This window comes from Pezoporus occidentalis, unplaced genomic scaffold (genome assembly GCF_034315485.1).
Source record: "Pezoporus occidentalis ecotype Australia unplaced genomic scaffold, CSIRO_AGI_Poc_V1 ctg129, whole genome shotgun sequence".
NCBI lineage: Eukaryota > Metazoa > Chordata > Aves > Psittaciformes > Psittacidae > Pezoporus > Pezoporus occidentalis.
Window position 1 is genome coordinate 3768364 of NW_026913092.1, and position 25844 is coordinate 3794207.

At 37.4% G+C, this 25844-nt stretch overlaps 1 protein-coding gene across 15 annotated transcripts in view; it reads right to left on the bottom strand.

Moving 5' to 3' along the window:
* The window catches only part of DMD (dystrophin), a 1213044-nt gene that overhangs the window by 796991 nt on the left and 390209 nt on the right, over positions 1-25844 (bottom strand). For all 15 annotated transcript variants that reach the window (XM_062608089.1, XM_062608087.1, XM_062608095.1 and 12 more), the window contains exon 7: positions 17557-17675. In XM_062608089.1, coding sequence (XP_062464073.1) covers positions 17557-17675 — 119 coding nt within the window. The remainder of the gene's footprint in view (positions 1-17556; positions 17676-25844) is intronic.

Genomic DNA, 25844 nt, shown 5'->3' on the forward strand with positions numbered 1-25844 from the left:
TCAGATACAATGTAAGTCAACCTCCAAATTAAATTTCTGGTCACATTTAAGAAATACACTGAAGACCCTGCTTTAAAGCAATAAAAGAATAAGTAGCTTGATCATATATTAGCTGGCAACTTTTAAATGAGAATTATGTCATTCAAAGTTACTTTTCAAACTATTTAAAATTAAAGAATGCATAGCAAAGAAGTTTTTCATTTAAAATGTTAAAAATTGCCCGACCTCTTATACTTAATTACGAGCAATTTTAAGCTACAACTTTAATTCAAAGGATGACTGACTGGGTCAAACCCCACTCAAGTGTTTTATTAAGCAATGTATCAAGGAGTTTGATTCAGTACAGATAAAAAAACAGCCCATGTTCAGAAAACTAGCAATTGGATTGCAGCTAGCTCATCCATGACCGAAACTAAACACCTCTGAAGTTTAAAATAAATAATCTTGAATTCAGAGCAGCACATTATGCAAATCCGAAACAAAGTTGGAGGTACGGACATCTAGCTGCCTATTAAAATCCAGAATGCTTTTTTCACTTCACAGCTACCTTGATAATGATAGGCTTTAGCTGTAAAAAACAAACTGACAGAAGTAGATGGGCTTCTGGAAACAAATGTTATTTTCTCCAGTGTTACTGGAGAAACTTTAACTGCATTTACCATCTGTGAAAGCATGATAATGCTTGTGTATAGTTCTCACAGGGATTTTGGTGAAGATTAATATTTTTAATGTGCTTTGAAGATTAAACACTAAATAAAAACACAGCTTATTATTCATTTACTTTAGGAAAAGTAAAATTCTTAACAACAAAACCAAGAAAAGACTAATTGTAATGTCATTGCACAGAAGGAATAATGTTATAAAATTGTATAATTACATTCTAGGTAATAGTTCAATTGAAGCTTTTAATACAAATCCCCCTGTTTTCCCAATTCCGATGGTTTTAAACCAACTTTCAGTACTTTGGGGGGTTTAATTCATCTTTCCTTAATTTTTCAGGTATAATTTACAACATGGAACTCAGGCCTAGTCATAGCTATTTCCCAAAGCAGTGAACCCTCACTCAGTTTTCTTTTCAACAGAAGAAATCATCTTTCTTGATAGAACATGTTCTTGACTTCAGAGAAGCAATACTCTCTGAGTTCCATCTGTAGTTAGAAAAGTATTTATTCCCTTAAGTGAGGTTGGTAAAAATCAGAGATTTGTTTTAGAATTACTCTGAAGAGAAGGCTAGATCAGAAAGGATGATTCTTCCCAGCTGAGAAATTTCACCTGCCCAGCTGGTATAAGACACTTGACACAAGACTGCCACGCCAGGAAAAAGATCTTTCAATATGCTTGTACCACTTGATACTGTGTACAATCTATTTCACACTGGATAACTATTGACTTGTGGCTGTGTTCTCTGCCGGGTGTGCATCACATAAGAATAAGGTTATCGGTATCCGAGACATCCTGGCACTTGGATTTGGACTGAACTCTTCGCTGATGTTAGAAATTACTAATGGAAGAGCCACTCAATCTTCCAACACTGTAATGAATGACAGACAGAGGATTTGCCACTCTACCTGATTCTTAATCATCACACATCACCATGAAATCTTGTACTAATGAAGTATGAATCCATTTGGAATTTCTTAACTGCCAGCATACGGTGGAGATCTTCCAGCACATTAACTGGAGCCCCCTCAGCATAAGCCAGAGACCTTCAAAAACATTAAAACTGGAACCTGGGCTCTTTATAATCCTGGTGATACTGTGTTCAGCTCTATTACACTAATTTAGGATGATTACACCTCAATATATTGCAGGCAACAGAACATACAGAATTTAATGTTTACCATTTTAATGCAAGCATGCTCTTTATGCTTAATATCTGCCAGCTGTCCTTCTAGAGATTTTTCCAGTTAAATCTGTGAAGTGTCTACCTTGTAACTTAGACCGTGGTGGATTAACAGGAAAGTTTCAAAGAAAGGATTTGTCCATTCATCATGGAGAGAACATGTGCCAGCTATCAAAGGACTTTACAAAGACACACACACAAAAAAAAACCTATGAAAAGCAACAGACTTCAAAAAGCAGAGATGTTGTGGTTAAAGAAACTAAACCACTGGAAAAAGGATTATATAAAAGAGTGTCAATTTAAGGACGCTAGAGTCATATTAAAACTACTATTACAAAGAAAACTCCAAATTATTTTAGAATTTCTATGGCATGACACTACTTTCTGATTTCTTTAATAAATGACATTAAAGATTTTTTTTTCCCACCTCAGTTTCAGTGCTGCATAACATCATATCGGGGGGGGGGGGGGGAGTGGGGTGGGGTGGGGGGTGTCTGTATAAGCTGAAAAGTGGTGTTATGCTAACAAGTAATATTATTCACTACATCCATTATATTAGAAATAGGCCAATTCTGTCATAAGGAAAGAAGAAAGAATAGCTAAGAAACATAATTACAAAATAATGAGTACTTCTTAATACCTCTTTGTAAGCAACAGAGAAGTGAATTACTTTTTAAAGAAAATGAAAATAAGGTATGTTGTAGTTACAATTATTTATATTTTTATTGGCTCAGGGAAAAAGAAGAAAAAATCTACAGAGACTGATAAAGTTCAGATACAGTAGGATACAGGAGGACAGGGAGAAAAAAAAGTCAGTCTGTTCTTAGCTATCTACCATTATTCTTAAATAATATACTTCAGGAAGTTTGAAAAACAAGCACAATTTCTGTATTTTACATGACTAAGTACCACTAGACTTCTTTATGAACATGCTGGTGGAGAAAAAAACAAATACAAAAACAAAAACCCCAATCAAAAAACAGTTTTGAAACTATACTCAAGAGAAAAAAATAATCATTGAAAGTCATTGGGTTAGCAAGCAGAGAAGAGGCAAAGAGAAATGTTTCATTGAGAGAGAAAGAAAAATTACTGTAGAAGACTCTGTATCTGGGACTATAAAAGTCAACTGCTAAAGAAACAAAGGATGTTAAATGTCTGCTTCCAGACCATAACTCCTGTCACACAGGTAGCACAGTGTCCATTTATGGCTTGCAAGACTGAGATTCAAGAAAAATATCAAAAAGCATTTCAGGGTTTAATCACAAGGGAGCACCTTGGAAAGCAGAAATGAAGTGAAGGAATAAAGATTCAAATAAAAGCAAGCCAACAGGGCTGAAGAGCAGTTACTAGAAGAAGCACCATTCAAGAAGCTAATATCACATCCTAATGGAGAAAATAGAGAGGATAATAAATTCTGACAAGATCAATGTAAAAAACACAAGGGCAACTGGCCAAGAAAGAACGACCAGCAAAACACATGAAAACTAGTAATAAATCTTCTCTCAAATACATCCAGAGCAGAATCTCTCCTAGAGGCTTTGTAGAATGAAAGGATCAGCACAACAGGAGCACACAAAGACAATAAGGTAACTGCTGAGAATCTAAATGATTTCTTTGAATTTGTATTCAGTAGTTTCCTGCAAACATATAGTCTGGGAGGGCACAGAGAGTGACCAGCTAGAGGAACTCTCTCAAACTGAAGTACAAGTAGAAAAGATTGTGTACCTGACTAAAAAAGGAACAGCAGCCTATGAGAAACAAACGTCATCTATCCAGGAACTACTAAAGGAACTCCAGGGTGAACCAGTGAATGACAAACTGCAATATGTAACAAATGCTCTAAAATCACTATAGAATGAGGCCTGGAAGATGGCAGATGCAATGATAACTTCTAGAAAGACTCCTATATTTAGTCCTCTGATGATAGTAAGTAATAGAAGTGGAATACATATAAAAACTATTGCACACAGATCAACATGGCTTTTGAAAAGGGTAATCTTGTTTGACAAGTGATAGAATCACAAAACAACTTGGCTCAGAAGACCACCTTATCACAATCAGACTTTAAAAGGGCTGATTTCTGTGAATATCTTTGAGGCTCTTGACTGGTCTTGCTTGTTTCAGTATATCAATTTTTGTTGCTGTTATACTGGAGAACCCCAAACTGGGCATAGTACCATATAAGTGATATAAAGTGAAGAACAGAGGGAGGATTCACTTCCCTCACTGTGCTGGCTGTAATACAGCCAATTATGCAGCTGGACTTCACCACTGTAAAGGCAACATGCTGACACACAGCCAGGAATTATCTGCAGACTTGCTGCAGTATGCTTTCTTCCACTACTCACTTCATTACTGAAGACATTTAAACATTCTCAGCCCCCCTGTGAAACATGCCACCTGTTGGATTTTGTACCACTGATCACCAGACAATTTCTGGAAGAACTGGCTCCATAATCTTTGTGGTGGCAGAGTGGAGGTAGAACAGACTGTAGTTCCCTGGATCCTCTTCCTTTTCATAGAATCATAGAAGAGTTAGGGTTGGAAAGGACCTTTAGATCATCCAGTTCCAACCCCCCTGCCATGGGCAGGGACACCTCACACTAAACTATGTCACCCAAGGCTCCGTCCAACCTAGCCTTGAAGACTGCCAAGGATGGAGCATTCACAGCTTCCCTGTGCAACCCATTCCAGTGCCTCGCCACCCTTACAGTAAAGAACTTGTCCTTATATCCAATCTAAACTTCCCCTCTTTATGTTTTAACTCGTTACCCCTTGTCCTGTCACTACAGTTCCTAATGAAGAGCCCCTCCCCAGCATCCTTGTAGGCATACTGGAAGGCTGCTATGAGGTCTCCACACAGCCTGCTCTTCTCCAGGCTGAACAGTCCCAACTTCCTCAGCCTGTCTTCATACAGGAGGTGCTCCAGTCCCCTGATCATCCTTGCGGCCCTCCTCTGGACTTTTTCCAACAGCTCCATGTCCTTTTTGTGTTGAGGACACCAGAACTGCATACAACACTCCAAGTGAGGTCTCACAAGAGCAGAGTAGAGGGGCAGGATCACCTCCTTGAACCTGCTGGTCACACTCCTTTTGATGCAGACCAGGATACGGCTGCCTTTCTGGGCTGCGAGCGCATACTGAAGCCAACTCATGTTCATTTTCTCATAGACCAACACCCCCAAGTCCTTCTCTGCAGGGCTGCTCTGAATCTCTTCTCTGCCCAACCTGTTGCTGTGCCTGGGATTGCTCCAAGTCAGGTGTAGGACCTTGCACTTGGCATGGTTAAACTTCATGAGGCTGGCATCAGCCCACCTCACAAGCGTGTTAAGGTCCCTCTGGATGGCATTCCTTCCCTCCGGCATATCAACCAAACCACACAGCTTGGTGTCATCAGCAAACTTGCTGAGGGCGCACTCAATCCCACTGTCCATGTCACTGAGAAAGATGTTGAACAAGACTAGCCCCAACACCGATCCCCAAGGGACACCACTCATTACTGGTCTCCAGCCGGACATTGAGACATTGACCACAACTCTTTGCATGCTGCCATCCAGCCAGTTCTTAATCCAGCAAGTGGTCCATCTATCAAACTGATGTCATTCTTTCCTGTATCCTTTGCTATGAGGTCTCCTGACTCACTGAGCACTGCAGCTACCATTCCCTTGGTTTTCTTCTTGCTGCTGATGTACTACAGAAGCATACTGTAACTCTTTAAAGTGGTAACAGCAAACTGGAGAAAGAAAATCTGATCACTACTACCTGAACTTCAAAAGGGATTTTCTTTGAAGAACAACTCTCTTCTGTGGAATAAATTTCATGGATAGACTCATCTCAGGAAAGATGTGTTGCCAGAAAATAAATGCTTCTGAGGTAATTCCATAAAGCTTTAATTTCAATATATTTGTTAGGGTAAATAGGAGTACTTCTTATTACCCATCCCAAATTTTACTAAAATTGCTGCCTTGTAACACTACATTTTTTGGGGGGAAAACAAAAATAAAAAAAAAAGTTTCATCTACCAATTTTAAATGGAAAAGATTACTGCCAAAGGATAATAAAAGCTTCACACTAGCCAATATACTGTTCATGATAATTTTTTCCCACATTGTACCTCACTTAGCATCCAGATTCCTCTCGTTTCAAAGCAGGAATTCCCTAGCTGTTGACTTGAAAACTGGAACAGTACCTTTCTGCATTTGGCTACATCATGTGCAAGAGAGACATATAAAAGGGTACTCACGCACTCAGCTCTGGCAATGTGCTTTGAACTTTTTGAGAGACTCATGTTGCCTCAAGTTAAAAGGTAAAGCTAAATTGTGCACTCCTAATGCAGAAGAAATACTCAGCTCACTGAACCAAAGTGATTCTTCAACAACTGCTTTCACCTATACAAATATACAATTCGCATAACATTGAAGGTCAAAAGAGAAGATACCAATCTGAGTTTCAGAGGTCAAATATGCCAGATACTTATTTTAAAAATTTTATGTGGTAATATGATTACTAATGCCAGCCACATAAGAACACACATTAGGTGCAACATTCAGCACCACTTATTTTTTCCATTCCTAACACTTAATTCCCAGAAACTGTTTTCAGACAGGTGCTGTGCTAAGATATAGAAAAATAAAATAAAATAATCCAAATGCTGTATATTAAGCATAAAAAGTGCAACTTACATTTATGCATGCAGTGAAAAATACTACCAGAATAAGCTACAGACAAAAAATAGTGCTAGAAATAGCATATGTAAGCTGGGAAAGGCACAATGGGGTTTTCCTGTGCCATCCCAAATATTTTCTATGATGACAACCATTCATTACTGAGTAGAATTCAATGCATATTAATATCCTTTCTTCCACACACAATTTCTCCTTAGAAAAGCCCCTTAAATTCTAGTTTTAGTTTCACAGATTAATCTTTTCCCTTAATAAACATGCACAAACTCCTTGATTAATAAAATGTTATCATTAGCAACACTGGTGGAATGAATATGCAATTACTATAGATTCCATAGAGCAGCAACTCATATGAGCTCTATACAGTCTTTCACTTGTCCTCAGACTACGATTTGTAGAATTCCACATATTTCCGGAAGTTTGTTCCTGTCAACAACTACTTCTCACTCTTTACAAGTAGAAATATCTAACTTTAAGACATCAGTTTATAAATATGAATTTTGAGATTTGTGTTTCTAAAGGACAATTATTCCCTTGGAGACAATCTACTGGTGTTTGCAGTTACAGAGGGGGAACCACAGGAATTCAGAATTTACAGAAACTCAATCAGAACAGTTGTGGTGGTTTAAACACAGTTTAAGGACAGCTTGTTCACTCACTTCCCCCCCCTTCTTGCCTTCCCCCTACTCCCGGAGGGACGGAGAGGAGAATCGAAAAGAATGCAACTCCCACGGGTTGAGATAAGAACAGTTTAGTAACTAAGGTATAACACAAATCACTACTGCTACCACCAATAATAACAATGATAAAGGAAATAATAAGGAAAGAGAATACATCACCTCACCACCCACCAACTGATAACTCGCCCCCCCCCCCCCCCCAGCCAGACCAAGCACCGACCGATACCTCCTCCAACCCCGCAGTCCTAGCCCTTCCAGGTAACTCCCAGTTACATCCTGGGCATGACGTGCTGTGGTATGGAATACCTTTTTGGCTAGTTTGGGTCAGGTGTCCTGTCTCTGCTTCCTCCTGGCTTTCCCTCCTCCCTGGCAGAGCATGAGGCTCACAAAGTCCTTGGCCAAACTAAAACATCATTGTTATCAGCTCTGTTCCCAGGCCAAGTCAAAACACAGCACTGCACTAGCTACCAAGAAGGAGAAAAATGACTGCTACTGCTGAACCCAGGACAACAGTAAACAAAGGCCATGTATGCACCATTACTTCACTAAATTTTGTTCACTTAAATAGATTTTCTTCTATCCTGGCCTTATACGTTGTGCACATACCGGGAAAGCAAGCCATAAACTAACACCTTTACAGTCATAGAAAATGGAAGTATAACTGTATTTCTGATTTTGGTCCCAGGTGCGACAACGCTGGGTTCACATTTCTTGCCCTTAGTAGGGAATTGCCAGTTACAAACAGTTCAGGCACTAGCAGCCATCGCACCCTGTTGTGGTTTAATGCCCATCCGGCAACTCGGAATCAGGCAGCTGAATCACTCCCCCCTACCTTCTCCCCCCCCACTTCCACAGGGATGGGGACGAGAATCAAAAGAATGCAAAACCCACGGGTTGAACAGTCCAGTAACTAAGGTATAACACAAAACCACTACTGCTACCACCAGTAATAATAAAAGAAAGAACAAGGGGAGAGAATATAAAACTAAAAGGGGAAAAGGAAAAAAAAACAATAAACGCAAGTGATGAACAATACAATTGCTCACCACCCACTGACCGACACCCAGCCCAACTCAAACAGTGAACTAGGCATTCCTGGTAACTCCCCCCAGTTTATATACTGGGCATGACATCATGGTGTGGCTGAACCCAGGACACACCTCCAAGACAACTTCATGTAGGGATAGGGAAGACATGACCATTGCTTCTTTTACAGGCCAAGGAAATCTTGTCTTACCATCTGCACAGTGAAACAGTTCACAAAAGAAGAGTCAAGAACAGAACACCAATGGATATTCATTTTGATTTGGATTACATTTGCATTTAATTCCATTTAATACATGAGTGTTGTGGGTTGACCCTGGCTAGCAACTGAGTTCCATCCAGACACGTCTTGTCTATGTTTGTTCCCCACACAAATTGGTGCTGAAAGGTGGCCAATTTGCCCAATTCCCCTGTTTTCCCCACTGATATAAGTATTTTCATTTAAGCCACTATTACCTTTAAGTAAATTTGTTACAAGAGGCACCACTGGCTCTAATGCTGAAGTCTTAATAATGGCTAGGTATTAAGCATAAAAATATGAAATATTTATAACTTACAAACTGGAAAAACCCCTTTTTAAATTTTTTTCTTTCTTGTTTTTTTTCATTGGAGTAGCAAAACACTTAGAACTTTCAATCACAATCTGAAAATAACTATTTATGTGTCATTCACCTTTGAGCAAAGTAGTTTATTTCTTGTTCCTTATACAAGGCTCAGCATACTGGATAACTTCATTCAAATTTATGACCTGCTACCAGGTTTTAGGAGGTGGTTAATCTTTTATTTATGTTTCATTATTTGGCTGAAACTGTGTTCTATTGTATTCAGAGGGTTAGTGGGAATAGTGTGCTCAAAGGAAGTCTAAGTCATTAATGCTTCATCTCTCAGTTTTTGCATCCAGAGATTTTTATCAAACATGTTACAAATTAATGATTCATTCCTAGCAAGTAAACATCTTAATCATCTTTCTGTTTGGGACCAAATTAAAAATCCTGCAAACTCAAGATACCTGTATGAGCTTTTCTTTTAAGTTAGGCAATCTTAGCAGGTTTTCAAATCAGTATTAACAGACAGTTAACAAGTTGCATATGGGTTTTCTAACTGGAGCAAATGCAGTTATCAAAAACATGAAGGTTATGAAGATAACCAATAGGGTTTTTTATTCATTTTAAGCAAAAGCCTTCCTCCAGATTTTTTATCGATTATTAACCTCCAAGTGTCATCTCTCATACTCTACAACTCTTTACACAAACCATCTCTATTTTCAGTAAGCCCTTTTTAAGAATTGTCTTGATAATTAAACTGCTCATAGGTTAATGAAGTAACAAATCTATTCATACATATTTACCATTTTTGCTGTCTTGCTGTTTGAGACTGCAAAGAAAAAGCAGGACTTTCATCTTATCAGCAAGAAAATAAGAAATGCAGTTTGATTTTGGGGGCAAATATTTTACAAAGTCACAGAATGGTTCGGGTTGGAAGGGACCCTGAAGATCTTTACTGTAAGGGTGGTGAGGCACTGGAATGGGTTGCCCAGGGAAGCTGTGAATGCTCCATCCCTGGCGGTGTTCAACGCCAGGTTGGACGGAGCCTTGGGTGACATGGTTTAGTGTGACGTGTCCCTGCCCACGGCAGGCGGGTTGGAACTGGATGATCCTAAGGTCTTTTCCAACCCTAACTATTCTATGATTCTATGATCATTTGGTTCCACTCTCTTGCCACAGGCAGGGACACATTCCATTAGACCAGGCTGCTCAAGGCCACATCCCACCTGCCTTTGAACACTTCCAGGGATGGGGCAGCCACAACCTTAATGGGCACGTCTCAAAGAGAATTGTGAAGTAAAATATTACAACAGAAATACAGATCAAACTAGCAAGCACTTGAAAAACCTATTTGTATAACAAATTCATTCAGATACAAGTTTACCTATTGCACTACACAGCCAATAAATTGTATATTTCTGCTGATATTGTTGAAGGCATTTTCACAGCCATTCTCTTGCTCTGCATTTCAGAGCTGAGGTACAAACCAAGGTACGTGATATTGCATGACATATCCAGCACTTAGAGCTGCAATTTGCACAAGCAGTAAAGCAAGAGTTAAAGGGTTCTGCTTTTACTGTTGTACTTTAATGCTAATTTGGTTTGGTTCTGTTTTTTTGTTTGTTTTGTGGGGTGTTTTTTGTTTTGTTTTTTTTTTTGTTGTTTGCTTTGGGTTTTATAACAGGAGACTTTCTAGACTCAAATAAAAATATCAGAGAGAAGGGGACATGACATGAACAGGAGTTCTTAATTCCTATTTTAAGGGAATTATCTTTTTGTTGTTTTCAGCAATACTGCTAGGAGCTAACAACTGGTCACTGACTAGCTTGACAGACCACGGAATTTCAGAGTCAGCATCTGAACCAAAACCATCCTCTAATCAAACATTCCACAGAAACATGAAAAATGCACACCTGAATACCTCAAAAGAGCAGGCAATGGTGCTCAGGAAACACAAATTAGATACAGTTGCTTTGACAGTTTATGTGAGGATATATTTAAGCTGCATTTTATATACTCACTTTTGAAATAGAAGAAAAAGCAACCCAGAAATTAGATATTAAAAAATAAAACTTATGACTTATTATTGCCAACTTTTCTGACCCTCAGAAAATGAATTTTTGTTTTGTATTACCTAGCTCATACACGGATTCAAATACTGAGAGATAATTGAATATCCAGACCAGAAAAGTGCAAAACCAGTTCTGAAACACAATCTTCTGTTGTTATTAAAGATATGACTAAATAACATATTCATCAATCTTGCAACTTGACAGATCATTACACTGGTGATAGGACTGAAGACCCCTGCAGAGCTGTGTATCGTTTCCCAAATAGCTGTGTAACAGACATCAGACATTATATGACAGTTTCCCAACCAAAAATTGCCAAGCTGGTGACATTAGTTTAACAGGTAGCTCCAGACCTAAAGCCCTTCAAACATTTATGAGTAAATTCCAGTAACAACAGCCTGTAACATTGTAGTAAATCCTGTAGATTTTTATCTTATTTAAAAACAAGTAATCCAGCATTTGAGAACCAAAAGAAGTCAGAAGAAAAAAAAAAACACTGTTCTACGATTCTATAATCCTTTTTTACTTTTTGAGCATTATAAGGGTTTGTTGTTTTTTTTTTTTGCAAATGAAATAATGATTTCCAAGCTTGACCCAGCATTTTCCTTGATTAGTCTCAGCAGTACGGTATCAAACAGCTCTTGTGACTTTTCTCCCCCTGCCTTTCAAAGCAAATCCCTGACACTAAAACTACTAGGCAAAACATCTCTAAACTTCAGAGCATGATAGTAACAAGTATCTTCTCGTACTCCCTTGACATGAGCCATATCAGCAAGGGTAATAAAATGAATAAAATGAACTGGAAACCAATATTACCACCGTATACAAATTCTGAGTACAGACAGGGTTAACAGCTTCACTAACTACAACACTGACAGGGTTTTCCCTTTGCCTCTTCTCTATGCTACAGGTATGGTAGAACCCATTACTGTTGAGCTACAGAAGTATGCAAAGTCAAGATCAAACAAAAAAGTTATCAAATGGAAAACTCTCTGAGTCTCATTATCACTTAATAATGGTGCCAAAACCTCATGTCATCAGTGCAAATTAAGAAAAAAATATGGAAATTGTGACTGGGATGGATTAAAAGAGGTTTTTATCAGGCTACACAGTAAAGCATAAGAATCTGGAACACTATTTCACCTAAAAAGGACAGCAGAAATGCCATTCTATAACTTCATAGTCTCTTTATTATCAAGCTAGCACAAACAAGCACAACACCCAGAAAAAAATGACAGCAGGAACAAGTTCATTAAATCAAGAATCAAATGTTTAGGTTTAGAAGGGAGCACATAAAAACATCTCCTGCTGCTGTTGCTACCACACACACACTTGGTTGCTGTAAGGGGACACAGCTCATACATATTCCCAGATTCAGGTTCTGAGCGAGCACTCTCTGTGGTTCCTCAAAAGATTTTTGCTCCTATATGGCATGTATATTTTATCCCAAAGTAAAAAGCAAGACTGTACACAGACAATAACATGTAACTACTATGTGTTGATGACCATAACACATTTGTTGTTGTTTGCTTGTTCTATTTTTTGTCTAGTGAGACTGAAAGCTGTTCATGAGACACTAGACACACAACAATTAACACAGTAGCCTTTAGTGTATTTTCTGAAGCTTGTGTATGAAGATTGGGATCGTATTTCTCCACAACTGCAATACAGATAAAAAGATCACAAAAAATCAGTTACCTACTACGAGATGTAACTGCAGGTACTGGTAATTAGACCTTATTAAAAGATACAGCTTAATCTTAACAGCTTGATCAATTGTTCAAATTTTTCTATATATGAGCTGTAATTACTAATGCCAGCATTATTTGGTTCATTTGCTTAAGAGATTTTATGTCTTTTGCTGAAATTAGCCAAAGTGAACCCATACCAACAAAGATGGCAAATATCTCTATCACGACTCATTCCCATTGTTATTCTTATAACAATAGAACGAGTAATATAAGGATCTGAAGACTAAGTTCATAACTTTTAAAAGAAAAATGTTCAGTGGGCTATATATAATATATATATATAATATAATATATTATATTATTTATTGTGAATTCAAGAGAGCAGTCTGAGATTTACAACTTGAATTATTTACATTGCAAACAACCAACTAAAATTTTTGAAAAAGTCAGCAACTCAATTTCACATCCAAAATACCTCAACAGTCATCACAAAGGTGTGAAAAAGACAGTCAAATATTTTCCTTAGTTGTACCAAGACTAATGGTCTTAAAAAAAGGAAAGAAAAAGAAAATAACATAAATAACATCAAAAAACCCCCACACTTCTACTGCAGTGTAGTAAAACTTCTACTACACTGTATTAGAAGTTTTCTACATGCTAGCTTTGCTGTTCAAATCCTAAAAAAAAACAATATTAAATTAGCTCGATTTGGCAATGTTAAACACATGATATTTTGAGTTGAATGAAAAATAACTGGAAGCTCACAAATATTAATTTTATACAATGAAAAGGAAAATAACTATTTTTTTCTTTTAAAGGATCACAGAGAGCATTATTAAGATTTAAAGCACCTTAGCTGCATCATCATAAATGTCTTAAAACAAAAGGTCATTGTGAGTTATGTGGGCATACTTGGGCCCAAAAAGTTCAATTTGCAAACACATTTTCCCTGTTGAATCCTGCCCGCTAATGCCTAGGTCTTTATTAACTTTCTTCTAAATAACACTTTCTACCATCCATCAGTTTCCCCACATACCTTCTTGTTTTTTTCCCCTTGACATCTTTCATAGAATCATTTGAACACACTCAAATCATTCCTTATAGTGAGATGCCCAAACTTGCACATGGTGCCTGTGAGGGGGCTGCACCAGTGGGAGAATGACCTCCACTGACCGGCGTGGCTATGCTTTACTTGATGCATCCCAGGACATGGTTGGCTCTTTTGGCTGCCAGGTCACGCTGTTGACTCATTTAACAATGAGCCCACACCCCCTCTTTACATCCCTACGCCTCCCTCCCAGCCCCAAGATCTCTTTCTGTGGGGCAGCTCTCCAGCCTCTCCTCCCCCAGTTCATACATCTAACCAGGATTACCCGGTCTCAAGTGCAGAATCTCCCTGTAAGGCCTCTCTACCCCCAAGAGTCCACAGCTTCTCCTAGTTTAGTATCATTGGCAAACTTCATGTACATTCAACTCCTGCATCTAGAATACAGCTGAATCTTCCACTGTTTTTTCATGACAGAAGAGAGGAAGGAAACCTGTCTCTAATGTTTTTCTGAAAACTTTCCAACATCAGGGGTAAAAGCCAAATAATAACAAAACAAATGTTCAACAGGTAACATATAGTAAAAAAAAATCTGCTGTGGAATGGGGTCAGCTTTCCCACCTATTCTCCCTGAACAGGAAATGGAAGAGGCTGGAGTAAAGTTCTGATCACATCTTACTCTTGTAGACAAATTTGCTTTTTCTCCCTCAATGTTATGAACTTTCTGATTGCAGACTAGCTCTGCAGAATTTAATCTGTGTTGCATGTGTAGCCTATTTTGGGAATTTATATCAAAACACAGTATCTTCAGATAACACCTGATTAATCACGATCTGTCCTTAGCTAATTTAGTTAGGGGAAAGCTATAAGCAGAAAGACATACAGCTTGCTATTTTTAAGAGGACATTAGTAAGGTTACATATGAAGTCATCATCAAGTTTCATAGACAAGATGATACAAAGTCAATGTATCAAAACAGGAACAAGACAATTTTGTCAAACGACTTTATTACTTGTGTATAAAGTAAGAATTTCTTAAGCTGATGAAAGGACACAGAAGCCACCTTTTACAGGATATACCTAGTGGTTTTGTATGTGGTTTTAAGATGCATGCATCATCAATGCAAATGCAAACAACTAGGGTAGCTTTTGTTCAAGTTGTCTTGCTTAAAAACTAAGGCAAGTGCCTAATTTAAGATATACTGCTCATGGAAAAAAGCATTCCTAGCAGTTAATATAGGTGAGGAAAACTGCAAGAGCAATCATCTTTGCATGAATCAAAATACAATAGCTTTAACTTACACAATACAGCTTTTAAAGCAAATACTTAAACATAGTCCATATCTTAACTGCTTTGGTGACTGAAATGGAGATCAACTTCTGAAACAATGTTTTAAAAGTTGCTCATGAGATAGACTTAAAATATCAGCCACAAGAACAAACCGATTACTTCTCATGGGAGAGACTCGAAATATCAGCAACCTCAGAAACAAATGAATATTATTCATACATAACCTAGAAAAAAAACATTTGGCTGAATAAAAATATTTACTTTTCAAAATGTAATTGCTAAGATGGACTCCCTAATCATCTGTTTCAAGATGTATCAATCATCAGCAACTTCAGAACACAAACAAAAACCCCTAAACCTTTTCTTTTTTTGACTACTGTGTATGGTGGCAGGAGAGTAGGGCTTTACTGAATTGTTTTTTTCATTTCTACATAATATATTCCAAATACTGAGACATCAAACATTTAATTAACAAACCCAAATTTTAAAGTGTTCACAAATTACATGTGCTGTTTTGATAAATATTGTTACACTAATATTTCACCACTGAATGCATATTCCCTTTTTCTTCTAATATAGTAGCCCTTTGCAGTTTTTATTAATTTAAAGGCCAGAGAATAGATTGTTTTTACACAATATGCCATTAAGAGTTATTTGAGTATCTAATTAGGAGAGGTGATGAATAGACAAAGTAAAATTACACACATATTATGCTGGTACCTTCAAACAAGGTTCCTCACACACATATATACCAGTAATTACATTTTTCAGTCTAGAAAAAGATTTATTATCATGAACAAAATTGTTATAATTTCATAAATTCATATGGTTTCAAATATGTACAGAACTTACTTTTCCTCTGGAAAAAGTTTGCAGTTTTTCATTTGTAGAGGGGAGAAAAAAAAGTAGGTGGCAAGCACCAAGATTTACAACATTGAATAGCAAATAATTACAGCAGACTTTTGGAAAACTACCAATGTTTAAGAGTTTTTCAGTTGCTGGCTAAACAACTGCAAGCATCTTTGCCAAAACCAGAATAAAATGCCTAATCAAAAGTGACTTTTGCATACAGAAAACAATTTATGCACTAATCTATTTTAAGAAGAAAGTTAAACCAGTTATAGCAAGGACTGTGACTATATCTGTTCAGTTGTGCTACCCAGTTTTCAGTTCCAGTCCAATTCAGAGTTTACAAGCTGAATCTCATGCTTTAGCACATATGAAGCCTGTTCCTCCCATTCAGTGATTCACACAAATTCTGTCCTGGAGATGAAACACAGTGTACTAGCTAACAATGCTGTACTGGTTTTACTGTGCAGTTCCTCCACAAGTTCCATTACAGACACTCCATATATTACTGGTACACGGGAACTATTTGTCTGCCCATAAGACAGATACTCAGGAGACACTCACAGAGATTTCACCTATGAGGTCATCGTCGACTCTCAAATCTTACTTGTTCCTCCAATTTTGAGCACCACTCGAGATGCTTCTCGTTTAATTCTACACAGAGCAAAATATAATTGCCTTGATTTAAATCATATCCTCTAACAGATTTTCATTGTACAAAGCAGTAAGGTTACAGAGCAGAGAGGTTTATGATGTTTGACTACAGCATAAACCGATATAATTTTATATATTTCTCTAAAGGAAATATAGGGGATACAGGGTTATTAGTTCAGTCTTGAGACATGCCCTACTATATTTAAAGATTAAGACACCCAGTGCTATGTTTTAGATTCATTTTTGCATTTTGTTAAATACTGGCTCTTCCCATCAGAAACTCACCATGAGGTGAGCCACTGAGAAAAGCACAAACATATAGAAAACTGCATTTATTAGTGTCTTAATAGGAAATTTCATGAAAACGTACCACATGGAATATAGTGTAGAAGCAGACAGTCTGTGTGTATATATATATATACACAGATGCATACATAGAAAGGAAACAAGACAACTCTTCAACATCACCCTATAATAAAGACTGCTTTAGGAATGTTCTCTGAGGAAAAAATACTTAGGCTCTCAGCAATGTAGAAAGTACGGTAGAGAATATACACAAATTCACAAGATTAAAAGGATCATTGAAAAACATGGAACCTTTTTAAACAAAAAGGAGCCTTTTAAACATGACTGCATAAGGAAGTAAAAAAAAGAGTTAAGGTAAAATAGGCAGGTCTTTAACATGTAAAACAGTGGTTTGAATCATGTCATCCTGATAAAATTTCAGTATACGGAAGATGTATAAATAATTTTAAAGAAATAAGTATCTAAGGTTTGAATACACATTTTCAATACATATTCAATGCAATTTGATCTTGTGATCTTTCCAGAAGATATAAAAGCTGCAAATGCTCTAAATCCTTGAAACAGAAATCAGCTTCTTACTGAGATACCTTTAAGTGGATATGCACTAAAACTCCCAAAGCTGGAAAAATAAAAAAGCTTTAGTGCATGTACATACAGACAGTTCTTAAACTATTTCCATAGAGTACAAGGGTAACATTAAAACATAAATAAAGTATTTTGCTTCAGTTTATCATTTATCTTGCAAAAGTTAAATTCTTAGGAGGAAAAAAAAAAAAAGAAAAAAAAAAATTATTTACAATCAAATGCATGGAAAAATTGATTTTCCACTTAGAGAAAGAATATAATTTCTACTAACCTTCAGGATCAAGGAGTTTCTCTATGCCCAGGTGTTTCCTGGCTATGCTGAATGCATGGTCTAATCTTTGCACAGGTGACTGCTGAGAAGCAACAGCGTTCCAATCAAACAGGTCTGGTCTAAAGCAAAAATAAGAGGAACAGTAAATTTCTTCTTTTTTTAGCACTAGATTTAATTACATATTTTAATGGCTATCCATCAGCACCAGCTACAAATTTTTAATTTTCTTAATGAAAGAACTTGTTCAATCAGGAAATAATGAAGTTTGGTTTCTAATGGGGTTGCATCCTATATTCATCCATGTTCATCACCATCGCATTAACCACATTTCTTATTCTCACCAAAGTCCCAACAGCCCATAACCCTCAAATCACCTATTTTCACCCATAACACTGCTCCTGTCACTGCACAAAATATCCACCATGGACTTGTTCCCCTGCTGCAGGCCCAAAGAGTACCTGCTTGAGAAGGAATATCGCAGGCCAGCAGAACAGATATCTGGTGAGATAATTTTGCAGCCTTCCTTCTCTCTCCAGCCACCAGTTCTTCATCTTACTATTTCTAAGCATGTAATTGCTTCTAAGATTACCAGCTTGCTGTTATATCAAATTAAAATAGATTCAAAATTCATAAATGTAGAATCATTTAGGTTGGAAAAGACCTTCAAAATCACCAAACCTAACCTAGCACTTCCAAATCCACTACTAAACCATACCCCTAAATGTTACATTTACATGTCTTTGAAATACCTCCAGGGACGGTGAATCCACCACTTTACTGGGCAGCCTTTTCCAGTGGTTGACAATCCTTTTGGTAAAGAAATCTTTCCTAATATCCGAACTAAATCTCCCTGGCAAAACTTGAAGCCATTTCCTTTAATCTAATCACTTGTTACCTGAAAGGAAACTGACAACCACCTCACTACAACCTCCTTCTAGGCTGTTGTAGAGAGTGATAAGGTCCCCTGAGCCTCCTTTTCTCCAGACTAAATAACCCCAGTTCCCTCAGCCATTCCTCACAGGACTTGTGCTCCAGATGCTTCAGCAGCTTCATTGCCCTCCTTTGGACATGGCCCAGCACCTCAGTGTCCTTCTTGTTTTGAGGGGCACAAAACTAAACAGAGTATTGAAGGTACAGCCTCACCAGTGCCGAGTACAGGGGAACAATTGCTTCCCTAGTCCTGTTGGCCACACAATTTCTGATACAGCCTGGATTCTACTGACCTTCTTGGCCACCTGGGCACAAGCTGGCTCATTTTCAGCTGGCTGCTGACCAACACCCCCAGCTCCTTTTCTGCTATGCATGTTTCCAGCCACTCTTCCCCCAAGTCTGTAGTGTTGCATGGGGTTCTGGTGACCATAAGAGAAGGTCACAGTCTTTGCAGTACCTGGCATTTACTAGACTTGTTGAACCTCATACAAATGCTTCAGTCCATTGATCTAGCCTGCCCAAGCCATAAGCAGTCAGTTTCTCCATGCTGTGGGAAACAGTGTTAAAGGCCCTTGCACTCCTGATCCCTTAACCAGTCGTCCTAATGGTGATCATGACCTGGGAATGTATGCAGCATAGCTGCACGTGCCACTTTTCTTACCAAAATGTTTGGAAAACACACACTTTTCAGATGAGCATAAAACTGTAGTGCAATCATAGGTTTTAGCTTGTAGGTGCAAAAGTACGAGAGCACAATTTAAATGTTCTTGCAGGAGACGACAGACCAACCAAATCTGAATTATAGGTCAGATACGCAAATCTGAGCCCTTGTATTATGAGTTGCACTATTTGCAATATAAATTATGTTAATAAATTGTGATTTCCAGCATTTCATCTGAGAGCTATCCAGTAGGATATTCAGAATTTATCAGGCACTGTGGAAAAAAGTTTAATCAGGTATTCTGTAATTAATCTGTATATAATATGAAGAAAAACAACTACACTGTTTGTGACTGATACAGTGTTTTAAATCAGAAAACACTGAACCATAATCTTCGCCATCGATAAATCAAGTATGTTATTTACACAAATTAAAATGTGCAAGTAGTCATGACAGATTTACTTACATTTTTATTAATTTCAAAAGTAATTTTAAACATTCTACCATAGTTATAATAGATGGCAAAAATGTTCACTGCATTATACTGTAATAACATCAGAAGAGCAAAGGAAAAAATGCCATTTATGTAGTAGCAATTTCCCAGTTATTCACCTTTGCTGTCCAATCTTTTTCTGAGAGGGGAGTGATTTACATATTAACAATTAAGTTGTTCTAAGTTATTTTGCTTCTCTATGCAGAAGTACTTAAACATTAATTAAAAATAGAGCTTTCTCCTTCCCACATAAAGAAGAACTTCAAAATACTAAATTCGGTTGGGAGCAGAAGGGGAAGATAGAGGAACTGTGTTAGAGGAAGGTGTTAATCTGTTTCTAGTCATTATGCATTATGTCTGTGATCTCATGGATGGGTTTTTAGACTAAAATACCAACAGTTTCAAAATCCAGATTATGTCTGCACATTACTTTTCATCTTTCTTGTACTGGATATGAATGGGACAGAGCTAATGTTCTTCATAGTGGCCATATGACACTGTGCTTTGGGATTTGTGGTTAAAACTGTGTTAACAATAAACCAGTTGTTTGGCTTTTGCTGAACCATGCTTACACCCCCCTCTCCCTTCCCCATGCAACAAGGCTAGCAGTGGGACATAGCTAGAAAAAGTGATCTAAACTGACCAACGGGATACTCTATGTAACTATATATGGACTATATATAACTTGCTCAGCAATAAATACTGGGGTAAAGGAAGAGGGGAGAGGGCTGTTTTGTCTTCCAAGGTCACTGCTGCTTGAAGACTGTCTGGGCATCAGCCTGCTTGTGGGAGATGCTGAGTTACTGCCTTTGCATTACTTATTTTTCTATTATTCTTTCCTTCATATTAACTTCTCTCTATTTTGACTTAAGAGTTTTCTTGCTTTTGCTTTTCCCATTCTCTTCCCTGTCCCAGTGGAATGGGGAGAGAAGTTCCACTGCTGACTGGGGTCAACCTACCACACTCACACACCTTTCTATACAGGCATAAAGATATTCTTAAATTCTTAAATCTCACCAAATTTAACACTTTTTGTCTGGTATACGGCATAGGATGCATAAACTTATATATGAACTTCAGCAGAAAGACCACTTAGTTGCCAAAAATCTATCTATTATAACTTTCTTTAAATGCCCTGCAAGGATGTGTTTCACAAATGCTACAGAGACTAGGGTATATAAAGATTATTCAGTGGCAAAAGCTTTTAAGACAAAGAAAGAAAGAGATTACATCCAAAGGACTACCTCCCCCCAAAATAAAATTTCTGCAGGGATTTGGTTTGAAGTTCTAATTACACTTGTGCTGCTCAGAGTGGCACGTTATCTTTGCATGATCATAACTTGTTTGGTGATATAAAATTTAATATACAGGAACATGCCTTCTTCTAACCAGCCAGGACTCCACTGGGCAAGAACAATGATATCTAGAATTTTCATTAAAGAATGACACAATATTGTCTTACTCATCTTTAAAAAAAAACTCTGTCATCATAATAACATTTTAGATGTTCCATTTCATCCAACATATATATATATTTTCTAGTTAATGTTTTCAGATAGGCCAAGACTATTATCATCACACCTTCTGTGATCTATGTGACTATGGCACATACATGTGCTTGTGTAGAGCATACAGAGCATCTCTCTTCTTACACTTATTACAGATGCAAAAATTTGAACCCTTTTGTCCTGGGTTCAGCAGTAGCAGTCATTTTTTCTCCTTCTTAGTAGCTGGTGCAGCGCTGTGTTTTTGACTTTCGGCCTGGGAACAGCACTGATAACACCAATGTTTTTAGTTGCTGCTCAGTAATGTTTACTCTGACCAAGGACTTTGTGAGTCTCATGCTCTGCAAGGGAGGAGGGGAAGCTGGGAGGAAGCAGAGACAGGACACCTGACCCAAACTAGCCAAAGAGATAGTCCATACCACAGCATGTCATGCCCAGGATGTAGAACTGGGGGCAGTTACCCGGAAGGGCTAGATCACTGCTCGGTTGGGCTGGGTATCCAACAGCAGGTGGTGAACGGTTTTATTCTCTCCCCTTGTTATTTCCCTTATCATTATTATTGGTGGTAGCAGCAGTGGTTTGTGTTACACCTTAGTTACTGGACTGTTCTCATCTTAGGCCGTGGGAGCTACATTCTTTTGATTCTCCTTCCCATTCCTCTGGGAGAGGGGGAGGAAGAGGTGGGAGTGAGCGAGCGGCTGCGTGGTTTTGAGTTACTGGCTGGGCTTAACCCATGACTCCTTTAAGACACAGCTAAACAAGAAGTAGTAAGCTTTAGTAAGTCATTGACAGGTTTCTTATGAATTTTATTACAATTGTACATAGCACAGATTCTAAACCAACTTAAAATTATATAGCGAACTACTGCAACTCAGCTCTGACAAACACCAACTTAATTAAAAACACCATAAAACTTCAAACTCCAGCAATTTAATTCTCCAGATTTTCCCTTTGAAAGAATACTTAGCTATACACATTTCAGTAGCACCATCACTAGGGTAAAGTGTCATAACGTCAGCTTGAAGCTTTAGCTTCTCAGTGCAATGCATCTGGATATTTGCTGGGTATATTTATCTGGCAACACTGCCAAGTATTATTGCAGGACATATTACAGTTTAGAAGATTGAGTTGTACTATATGGCAAATAACATTAAAAAATCCATTAAACAACATCAAAACATAATTTCAAATAACTATTATTAGCTTTCTAAGGGAAATTTTAAAAGCAGGGTTGAATAAGTATGAAATAGAGAAAAAAATAGAATACCAATTGTCCTCCTTCATTTGCTCTCTCCATACTGTTCAAATTGTACAAAGATAGAGGAAATCTGTTCTCACATCTGTATTTTGGTTCATCTTTGACAGGGAGTAAAGCCAAGGGGATACAACTAGCAGTCTTCACTCATCTCCCTGAATACATACAAGCATATGTATGTTCAAAGAAGTTAGAACATGCTGAACTCCATCTAGGCACACACACTGATCAGCTGAAGCAGCACTGATCTTGTATTAGTTCCTGAGCATGTGTTAGTTTACAAGATCATGGAGAACCCAAACTGAAAGGATTGAAGGCTTCAGTTGAGAAGTTTTTTTTAAGTAAAATCAAAATTTATATCAAGCACAAGGCAACTTTTGTACCTGCAGTTCATTCCTATAACTAGCAGAAAGAGAAAAGAGAAAAAAGGAGAAAAAAAAAATTAAAATGGTGTGTGTGTGTGAGCAAACCTGAATACTTCAAAATATATTAGCAAGGAAAACAGTTGCTCAGAGTCTAAAAGGGACTTTTTTTTTTTTCCCTACCAATTATATAATTCATAGTGGAAACAGAACAGGCAGGGTAAGAGAACTGAATCTGGAGTATATTAAGGCTAAACAAATCCAGACAGATGCAGAAATGATAGTAATTGATAAGACAAAACACAGTTACCCCTAAAAAGAAGAGGTTACCATCCAGTTTAAAGCAAGCAACAAAACAAAGCTCAGAGATGGCAGACAACAGTGACCAGTAACTCCATCCCACCGCAGTACTCTGTTCCTAGCCACAGCCCTACCAACGATAATTTCAAGATTAGCTTCAAAGTTTACTCTGATTTTTCCTCAAAGACTACCTGCTAAATCTTTGTAAAAAATGGAAAATTAATTTTCACTAGTGCCAATATAGATATTATGACCAAATAACCCCCACAAGAGTTTATAAGCAGTGAATTTCTGGGTTTTGCTTTCTTTACTTACTAAAGACCATATTTATTCATTCAAATTAGTTTTTCGCCATATGAACCTGAAGTTAATCCATATAAGATGCATATGGCAGTGAAACCTGAAGAGGTAATGAATTTTACAAAGGTGCACATTCAAGAAAACTAAGAGAAACAATGCATACACTCCTGAGGGAGAATTCTGAAGGAAGGAGGTGATACATTTAGAAGATATTTTAACATCATGGGAAGCATTGCTTTCATTTCTTCAGAATTTCCGAAGTGACTCATTTCTAAAGTATCACAAACCTTTAAAACAGCAACCTTTATATAATATACATATAACTATATAATTACTGTGTATGCAAAAAGGCACCACATTTAGATCATAAATGTCACTAACTCCTTTTCAACAGAAAAGCTGCAGGCTTGTTACTGTAGTTTTATTTGTACAAGATTTTTGTTATATATCTTCAGGTCTTTCACAATTAAATCAACATCTAGTAACTAGCATGTAACCTACTGACTTATTACAATAAAAATACTTTTGTAACTCGCCATACCATTGCTTTTACTTCTATTTTTCCTTTAGCTTACTGAAGACAAACTTCTGCTTCTATCCAGGATCTCTTTTTGATGCCATTTTCCTTCTCCCCTCACCTTGACACCTTGAAGCAAACACAGCTACAGTAAAGTGCTCATTTCTCAGGTAGTCACCTGGCCTAAGTTCAAGCATTTCAAAGAAGCAAGGAGGAAGCTAAGGAATGCCACCTGTTCCCACTTCAAAATCCTGATTAAAGTGCTGGGGGAAAAGAACAAAGGCCTCAACAAAGTTAAAGAGGGAAAGCTCTCTCTCATACCCAGCTGGAGAAAAAAGATTGCAAGAGGCAAACAGGGAAAGCACTCTGTTATCTGGAGCCTGAAGTAGGGAGTTTCAGCTATAGCAGGACTGCCCTCTCTTCCCTAGAAAAATATTTTAGTTTCCTTATATTCCTAGGATGATGGTGTTATGCCACATCTGCTGCCTTGTTTATTCAGTTCAATGCAAAATATACCATTCAAGGAACCATATAAGGAAGCTTATCTTCTGAAAATTCGCACTATGGGCTCACTGATGTGCCCTTTGTAGCTTTGTCAAGTAACCTGTGTTCCACTGTTCCTCACATTCAGTATTAAAAGCAATTGCTAAAGATTCTAAATAGGAAGATGATGATTATACAAATGAGAATATCTACTCAAAGTAACCACTTTCGTATAACGACAGAGAAAGGGCATCAGAAATATCTGATCAGAACAAAACAGCTGCAAACAAGGAAATGGTGGGTTAAAAGACTATAAAACATAAAGCTTCCCACTGAGAGTAAGATTCTCACAAAGTGTATGTCTATGTAGTTAGTCCTTCAAGCTAATCTCTTTCTTTTAATTCTTTCAAGGAGGTGCTGGGAATATTCATCCAGATACAAATTCCCCACTACTCTCTGAATCTCTAATAAAACCCCAAACCAACCAACCAAACCAAACCAAACCAAACAAAAAGCCACCTACCCGTCATTGGAAACATGTAAGAGAAACGAAAATATCACCACTTAAAGGATAGGGATTGTTTTGATTTTGCTTTATTATTTAAGGCATGTAGTTATTATTATCAACCATCAAAGTAAAAGGAAACATATTAGATCTTTCTGGTGATTCATGTAAAACCAGTATCCCCCTCTTAACAGCATTAAAGGCTTCCACATTTCAGAAGTCTAAGGAATTTCAGGGTTGGAGTCATTGTGCTTGTCCACAAATATTGTAGGAATTCAACAAGACTGCCTTAACTCTTTTCTGCACCATTCCTGAGCTTTTTACACCTGAACCATGAATGAAGAAGATTTAGTACTATCTAGGAGATTTTTGGAGTGCAAATAACTAAAATATAACAGTGCTATAAAGAGAAAAAAGGTCAAGGTATAACAACTTTCCAATGTGTTTATTCCTGGACAATTAAGGACCTCCACTGTGACAATGAGGAATATAATGACATCTTCTATAATGCAGTGCCCATCCTTAAATGCTTCACACAATCACTCAGCCTGGATACTTTATGCTGAAACAGGTAAATACTGTTTAGAAATCAAACTGAATGATACAATTAGAAAAACACATTAATATGAAGTAAGAGAGGCTGAAGGTTTGTTTGCTTGTTTTCTTCTTTTTTCAAATTTTAGATGGACAAATGGAATATATTGTTAGTAGCAACTCCAGAGTGTGTTAACATCAAAACTAAGACATAAAATGTTAACTACATCTATTAGTTAGAGCAGATTAAGTTACAATCTTAATCTGTAAATTACAACTGAAAAACTTGAGCACTCAGCCAGTATTTCAGATGAGGCAACACAGAAATTAGAGTGTGGTGTATATTTCGAAACAGTTATATATAGATATAAAAAAAAAATCTTTAATTATTTTTAAAAAGAAAAATCTTATTGTAAAAATACTAATGTGATTTAGATACGTAC